Below are 8,862 nucleotides of genomic sequence, written 5' to 3' on the forward strand. Positions count from 1 at the left end.
GGAGCCCAGAAGGGCTCTTCAGCTGAAGACACCTAGTTTATCTCCTCACCCTGATAAGACCCCCTGTTTGGCACTAATAAAGGGTGCACTTTACAGGGTCTCGACGTGGGGATTGTTTTGGGTGAAATTCGAAGTGTCTGCCTATGAGCGCCTCCTCTCTGGGTGCTAAGCGGCTAGCGTGGTTGGAACCGTGATAGCAAGAACGGCGAGCAGCGCGGTGATGTTCCATTCATTGGGATGGAGACATCAATGAGTCTCCTGTTGTGTGCTCTGGCCTGTTCAGTTATTGTGAATTTGACATTTGAGAGTTTTATGTAGACGGAGCCGTGTCCCATTCTGATTAATACTACCCTGCTTCTTTCGCAGCATGGACCATCTTTCTTGCCTCGGGCTGAATGATGCTCATAAGCGTGAATAGTCAGCATGGTATTAGATCTAAGGGTGTAGCAGAACATTGCCAGCTCACAGAAATGGGCATAATTAAGTTCCATTTGCATCAAGTGTTTTAGGGAGATTATGAACCCTTGATCAGCCAATCAAACAGACCAGGCTTCAGGAAGAAAGCCATGGATGAGCTGTCTCTCTCCCTCGCCATTCTGTCAGTCTCACCAAAAGCACTCCACTCATTTGTGAATAATGCAATTATACTTTTACGGGCCAAACACATGTTGTCAAAGCAGATTTTCGTCTTGATCTGGATTTGTTTGTATTTCTTACGAGGCTGGAATCTTCTCGTTCTCTGCGCTGTTTATTTTTGGAGATCTTTTTTTCTTTCCTCTCCTACTCTGCTTAGAGCAAGTCTGTTTTTATTTCCACAAGTGAGCGTTTGGAGTGTTTTTTCTGCCTTTTAAAGTGTGGCTGGGTTGAGTGTGTGTGGGTAAGAAATCCCATTTGGTTTCTCTCTTAGTTTTTTTTCTCCTTTTTTTCTTCTTTCTTTTTTGTTGTTGTCGGGGGCGGGCGGCTATGTTTCTGCCGAGAGCTAACAGTGCGTTTTCTGTCCTCTGTTTCTGCTTCCAGTCTGCTCCCAGTTCTCCAGAGGCGTGTACGCCATCTTCGGCTTCTACGACAAGAAGTCCATGAACACCCTGACCTCCTTCTGCGGGGCGCTGCACACCTCCTTCATCACGCCCAGTTACCCCATCGACTCCGACGTCCAGTTCGTCATCCAGATGCGCCCGGCGCTGAAGGGGGCTGTGCTCAGTCTCCTCTCCCGGTACAAGTGGCAGAAGTTCGTCTATCTCTACGACACGGACAGAGGTGAGTGTTGCACACACACACGGAGCAGAAGGGAAAACGAGCATGCTGAAGTCAGCTCCCTTTCGATGCCTAACCCCTGAGCTCAGTAAAATGGAGGGGGTAACAAAAAGTCAAGACAATATCAGCGATATGTGGTAGATGTGATCCTTTCAGAGGCACTGAGGCGGTCAACTTATGCAAGAAAAGGTCCTTATGCTTTGGTGAACAATACATTAAACTATACAATATCTTAAACTATACAGTGAGCAAGCTCTCTCAAACCCCTTTTTAATGAGTGTGCATTGTCATTCTCCTTTCTTAATTCCTTATCTGGCAAAGCCTGAAGTATCTGGTGTTCTCAAGCTGTTAAACAGTGTAGAGTATTGGTGGGTGTTACCTCAGTGCACGGCCCTCTTTGCACTTAAGTCGTTTTATTTATCCAGAGAGCAGGTTCATATATCATGAGATCGTGACAGCTGAGTTAGAGGACCCAGGTGCTAGTCCTCCAGAAGGCATCCTGATGTGCAAGGGCCATTCTCCCTCCCGGAGGAGTGCATCTGAAGGTGCAGGATTCATTATTCTTGAGAGCGCAACGCAAAATGTCATTTGTCTGCTTGGATTTCGAGAGCACAGCCACAGACTTGGCACAGGCACACCTGTTCCTCTCAAAGGACCAGTGGAAGACCACGCTCGAGTGCCGATCATTTCAATGAAAGGAGCCCTAATCAACATGGATCATTGATGTTTTTTAAAATGGTGCGTAACAATGAGACAAGACAGTGAGAGAGGCCAGCAGCCCCAGTGGCCCTTTCTGCTGAATGCACATCTTTGTGTTTACTCATCGCCGAGAGGTCCTGACCCCGTGGATACGCTTGAGAGAACCCCACTCCCACCCCCGCCCCCACACACAGCACAGCTCAGCCTATGGAAGCGTTGCTCAGTGTGCCATGTGTGTTGTGTGTGTTGGGTAGGGGTGGGAATCTCTTGGCACCTCAAGATTCGATTCGATTCCGATTCAGTGGTCAACGATTCGATTCTAAACCGATTATCGATTCTACACCGATTATCGATTCTAAACCGATTATCGATTATCAATTCTAAACCGATAAAACGATTATCGATGCATGTCGATTTTTAAAACATCTGAGTTTGCTACTCAGAGTCTCAAATCACTTCCTACTTTGTGTTTGATAATTAAAGAAAATCAACAGATGAATTACCTTCTCTATTTTTTATTAGAGAAAAAGCTTTCCCTTGTCACAATTATGACTTTCAATGAACAATGCAATAATCGAAGCAGCTTGCATTTCAACACAAAATGAATGTGTAAAAAAAAAAAAAAAAAAAAACATTCAATTTTAAAATTTTAATTTTTTTTTTTTGTATTAAAAAATCGATTATGAACTTTTCTGAATCGAGACAGAATCGTTGTAGAGAGAATCGAGAGAAATCGAAAAATCGATTTTTTTTCCCCCCACCCCTAGTGTTGGGTATATAAAAGATGAGTGACCACATGCATCAATGGTGCAGAAGCACTACAATCGTGCTGAGCACCTTTCTACACATAAAACGGTATTCATGAGAACATGCTTGGCGGGAAAACGTGCTCTCAAGGTGGCATACACAAGATATTTGTAATTAGCATCACCAAGAGAAGATTAAGGTGATACAAGCAGGCTAAATGGTCCGTGTATCACTCTAGTCAGGAATTCTCGCGTGCGTATTGTTAATTATGTAGGCCTATTACTGCCGTTCTTGAACTGTCAACTTAGCTATCATGCCAGTTGTATGGGAAGGGACCATCTGGTTGACTTCAAGGTCTATTTAACAGTGTGGAGGCTAATATTAAAATGTGTCGGTTTTTTTTGAGCAATTTCATGTTTTCACAATGTAATCGCCGTACTTGACTGAACTCCTATTGAATTACAGGCACCAAGAGAGGAAGATCAGTTTATTAATCGAAAAGACTTTTAAAATCAACACACAAATGATGACACTTACTAAAGTTATAGCACAAAGGCCTGAAAGAGTAATTATTTCTTTGTACGAAGCAGATGGCCAAATGAAGGAGCGCATGAGCTCAGTAAGAATACATTGGCAGTATATTTATTTATCTTTCGCTTTATTTAGCATATCATTTCTAATTTAACTTTGAAATTTAACGCTTTCACGCTGATTTGACTCGGTTTCAGATTTATGGGCGTAGAATGAACGTAGGTTACATTGTATGTACGTTGTGTTTGATAACTCTGACGAAAAACCTCACGCAAAGATTGATACATTTGGCCCGAGTTGTCTCTTCTTTTCTTTTTCTTGGTCCGCCGTCATTTATGCTGTTTGAATCCTCATGAATGAATGAAAATAACCCAATCCCCTCGTTCACAAATTGGAGGGATTAAGCAATTAAATTTAAGAGAATTGCTTTGTGTGTGTGTGTGTGTGTGTGTGTGTGTGTGTGTGTGTGTGTGTGGTGTGTGTGTATGTGTATGTGTAGCTGCATGAAGTCATTTGTGCTGCCACTGCTCATGATGGCAAATGAGCTTTAATGTGGGAATGCAGGTATTTGGGCCGTCTTAGAGCAGCGTGATACGCTAGCTGAGGTTTGGTCCTCTGTGCTTCTGTGAGATAATGTGTGTCTAATTAGATTAGCCAATACAGAGAGAGAGAGAGCTCTGTGGGCCGCCATGACTTTCACATTAGCGACCGTCCTTCAGTGGCTGCCTACGTCCAGCTCCACCACTTAAAGGTCAGCCTGTTGAAACGCACAAGCAAGGCAGACAAATATTTATATAGCCTTGTTCATTATTTAAGGGGATAAAGACATGGAACGATGTCCCAAATGGCAATAAATTCTATTAAAATATATCAAATAATCAGCAGAATGCATCTCATCAATCTGTGACTTCTTTCACTGGGCTTTGTAGGCCATCACCTCCTCCAGCAGGGTTTGGTTTCAGAGACACTTGTCATTATTTAGCTGTTTTAGTAGTTCATGACTTCAGAACTTATTCTAGACAATCTATTTGAGACAAAGGTAATTTATTTGTTTATTTGCTAAATTATGCTCACAGAAGACTTTACCTTTTATTTCAAGAGAACAGTTTGAAGAGTTAATCATGAAACAGTACAGGAGAATGGAAACACCTGGCGATATCTGAGACCGAAGTGGTTGATTTGGATATTGGTTTGATTTCCTGCAATATGTTCACAGAAGACGTTACCGTTTCCTGAAACTATCTATTACTGCATGCTGGCATGCTAACATGGCAGGAAACATAATTGAATGTTTTGGTCAAAATTCCTTGGACTAAATTGAATGGACATGTCTGGATGTCATATGATTTGAGGCCACCTCCCGTCCTTGGGTGTGTGTGTGTGTGTTTGTGACATGACTCACCCTTGTGCCGGGCTGCTGGTCTGGAGCAGCGATGCCAAGCCTTCTTGATGGCCAGTGGTGAAATATAATCCTTATTAGTGAGGGAACTCTGGCCCCAGGAGGGGATTAGACGACTCCACGGACGCTCTCTGTCAGACACCTCAGTGGGGGTTGACACTCGGCACATCAAGCGGACGGATGTATCAGAGAGCCCCCCTCTATCAGGTAGCTGCCATGGCTGGGCAGCATGCAGAGTCCAACCAGAGATAAAAGCTGGACTCAGAACCACTCACAGACACGGAAATCCAAGAGTAGTCAGACTCCCTGTGTATGTAGCCCGGACAGAACTATTGAATAGATAGCATTCTTTGTGATACTGAACCATAATTTATACTACATAGCAGTGCAACTACTCCATTAGGGGTAGTGTAAGTAAGACCTAGCACCTAGGTACTATGTAATACTGGGGGTTAGATTGTTTAATAGTATTATGTAAGTACAGAGTATCCAGGTGCTGTTATAGACTGATAGTGACTGATTTAGACTGTATTTACTGGTTTAATTACACCACTATAACAACGGATACATTAACATGTTACAGGACACAGTGTATAGAACACACACTATTAGCCATTTAACCCTGTGGGTAACTCAGGACATGTGGCGGGTAAATCTGGAGGCATGGTCAGCCGAAGGCTCTGGCACAGTTTAGGCTAAACGCTGGCTGCTGCCCCGTGTTTACGCTGGCGGTCAGTCAAGGCACTGAGACTCAGCCTCTGGGAGTCTGTGCAGCAACCAACGGAGATCAAGGAGGCTACAGGCTGATTTGAATTTACCTTGGTGTGTGTGGGTATTAGAACAGCTAATATCTTCTCCCTTCTGTGTTTGAAGGCAGTAGGTACAGACGACCTTTTGCTGCTTGATGGATTTATGTGTGGCAAACAGTCAATGTAATGGCCCTTTGTGTACTCGCACATGCCTTTGTGTGTGCCTTTTGAAAAAATCATGTCAAACCTGGTCAGGAAGGTCTCTGCCCAACAGGCATAGGGTGAGATGGCAATCTCCCCATCACCACACGGTAGAGTGTCTGTATGAAGCCGCTTGCCTGCAGTGCAGTTACACAGCAACTACACGGTAGAGTGTCTGTATGAAGCCGCTTGCCTGCAGTGCAGTTACACAGCAACTACACGGTAGTGAGTGTTCATCTTTTCATCTGCGCCTTGCTGGGTGAAGCTTTTGTGATCACAGGTGTGATTTTTTGACTGTGGCTTGAGTGTGTACTTGTGTATATAGCGTGTACGGAACAAGTTCACCCTGACATTTTTGGAGCCAAATTGCAGTACCTGTATCAGTGTGTAATTTAGATAAACGTGGTAGTTTGGGGCTTTGAAAGGTAATCAAACCCCCATAGCCACTCGAATGCTATTGAATTACATGCCAGTTTTTTCCAAACCGAATTACAGTATCATTTCTTTTCTAGGTGTGACTTGTAAAAAATGCTTTTGCACAGTGGGTTCACTCTAGTGTGTTTCCAGTACTCCAATACAACCTATACTGCGCTACACTGTGGTGGAGAAATGAACCAACATCCAGTCCAATCAGTACGCCCCGTGTAAGTTGCATGTCTCAGATGTCCAATCAGAACGCCCCGTGTAAGTTGCATGTCTCAGATTAGTCACGTTGATGGTAATCGCCCCTCTGTTGCTGAATTGACGACCTTGTCCAGTCTCGTGTCGAACTGCCACACAGGCATAGGCGTGACACAAGGGAAATGGTTCAGCATGGCATTTATCTGAAGAGCAAATGGCCCAAATAGATAGATCACACATTAGCATTCTGTTAAATGAAGCCCTATGCACTGGGGCTGTTTACACTGCTCTCTGCTTGCTTTGAAAGGGCCATTAATTCCATCATTTTCAAGAGGATGACAGTCTATGTATCATAATGAGGAAGAAAAAGAATGACAAGTGTCTCACCCAAGATTGGAAAATATATTATTTATTATTATTATTTTCTAATACGTTCAATCAATAAATGTGGCTCGGTGTTACGACACAATTGTGCACCAGTTTATTTTTTACGTTTGTGGCCCGCGTCCTAACTGCTGCCATGGGATTAAGACTGCAGTGTATCTCTGTTGCCGAGAGCCAATAGAACTAATGCATAAGGGCTTTATTGGTTCCATTGAAACAGACCTGCTTTTACACCAGAGCATAAAGGCACACGGTCTTCTCTTATGAAAGAACACACTGAGCTATAGTCCTGCTGATGGTCATGCGGAGATCCAGAGGAGGTGGGGGTGTAGTGTTTGTGGGGGGGGTGGTGTTTGTGGGGGGTGGTGTTTGTGGGGGTGTAGTGTTTGTGGGGGTGTAGTGTTTGTGGGGGGGGTGGTGTTTGTGGGGGGGGGGGGGGGGTGTAGTGTTTGTGAACTGACTGAGGGTCTGGTTTCACTCTGAACGAATGGGAAGAGCTCTTCACTGTGGAGGATTTTTAGGTTTTGGTGTTTTTTTTTATTTTCCGCAATGGCGTATCTCACCCGCCCACCATCACCCCCACACACACACACACATGCCAACACCGTGGCGGGTGACATGGCATGAGAGCACTGCACTCCAGGAGCTGCCTGCTGATGTGGTGTGAATATTCATGCTGTCCTGCCCCATCCTGCTAGTAGATTAGACTGCTATGGATTTGCAGTGGTGCATGCAGCAGCCTAACGCAGAGAAGGACTACCCCCCCCCCCCCCACCCCCACCCCCCCTCTCTCCTCTCCTCCTCTCCACATCGAAACACCCGGCAGCATCACTGACAGCGCTGGCTTCTTTTGTGCCACCTTGTTTTAAGGCAATCATCTCTCTCCCTCCGGGATGTTGGGTCTTCCCAGGCATAAGTTTGACTGAGCACTGAATGTATCACCTCCCCTCCTCTGCTTTATTTATTTAAAACAAAGAAAGGAAGAGAGACAGAAAAAAAATGGGAGAGAGAGAGAGAGAGAGAGAGGGAGAGAGAGATAGATAGAGAGAAAAGAAAAGAACTGTATGTGTGTCTGTGAAAGCAGGACTATATGAGGAGAAGTGAGATGGATTTTGCCCCCTCTGTGGCGCTGGTCAGGTGCGGGCAGATAATTGCCCGGCGGCTCGCGGAGCAGAGACGGATGATTAGGGGGTTTATTGTCTCTCCCAGGCACGATCAACCTTACCTCATGTCCCTGATTCAGCACTCTCACCTCCACTTGATTTATGGGCCACTCTCACACACACACTCTCACACACACACTCTCACACACACACACTCTCTCTTCTCCCCACTCCCTTTGCTACCCACTCTTCTCTCTCTCTCCTATCTACTCCATCCCCCTCTCTCTCTCTCTCTCTCCATCCCCCTCTCTCTCTCTCTCTTTATCGCTCTCGGTCGCTCCTGCTGCATCAGTGTGAGTGCATAGTGCATTTCTGCTGCACCCCCATCTTGCCAGCTCAATAAAAAAAGGAAAAAAAGAATATATGGAGGAGGAGAAGGGAGGAGAGGAGGACGGGTGCGGCAAGCACTTTTATTTTTGCTTGGTGGCCAAGGAATATTCATGAGGAAAGCGCTACCTGATTGGCCGGTGAATGGCAGCTACCAACAACCAGCAACCAGCATTACCGCAGCATTACCTTCTGTCTTACTCTGTGTCTCACCCCCATTCCCCTTTCCCTGTCGTAGAGATAAGGCAAGCCCTTTTTAACATGACCAGATTGAAGAGTATTGTTCGGAGATGAACCGCACCCATATTGTACACGCCAGAGTGGTGCAGCAGCAGCCATCCCTCACCCGCCAACACTCACATCTTTTAATCACGGGCGCGCGGCGGGTACACTCACATCTTTTAATCACGGGCGCGCGGCGGGTACACTCACATCTATACCACACGGGCGCGCGGCGGGTACACTCACATCTTTTAATCACGGGCGCGCGGCGGGTACACTCACATATATACACCACGGGCGCTTGGCGGGTACACTCACATCTATACACCACGGGCGCTTGGCGGGTACACTCACATCTATACACCACTGGCGCGCGGCAGGTACACTCACATCTATACCACACGGGCGCGCGGCGGGTACACTCACATCTATACCACACGGGCGCGCGGCGGGTACACTCACATCTTTTAATCACGGGCGCGCGGCGGGTACACTCACATATATACACCACGGGCGCTTGGCGGGTACACTCACATCTATACACCACGGGCGCGCGGCGGGTACA

The 8,862-nt window shown here is 45.9% G+C and overlaps 1 protein-coding gene across 4 annotated transcripts in view; it reads left to right on the forward strand.

Moving 5' to 3' along the window:
- gria3b (glutamate receptor, ionotropic, AMPA 3b) overlaps nt 1-8,862 on the forward strand; it is a 94,509-nt gene that overhangs the window by 24,613 nt on the left and 61,034 nt on the right. For all 4 annotated transcript variants that reach the window (XM_031586827.2, XM_042702804.1, XM_012840931.3 and 1 more), the window contains exon 3: nt 1,018-1,257. In XM_031586827.2, the coding sequence (XP_031442687.1) occupies nt 1,018-1,257 (240 nt within the window). The remainder of the gene's footprint in view (nt 1-1,017; nt 1,258-8,862) is intronic.

The sequence above is a fragment of the Clupea harengus genome, chromosome 20 (genome assembly GCF_900700415.2).
Source record: "Clupea harengus chromosome 20, Ch_v2.0.2, whole genome shotgun sequence".
Lineage (NCBI taxonomy): Eukaryota > Metazoa > Chordata > Actinopteri > Clupeiformes > Clupeidae > Clupea > Clupea harengus.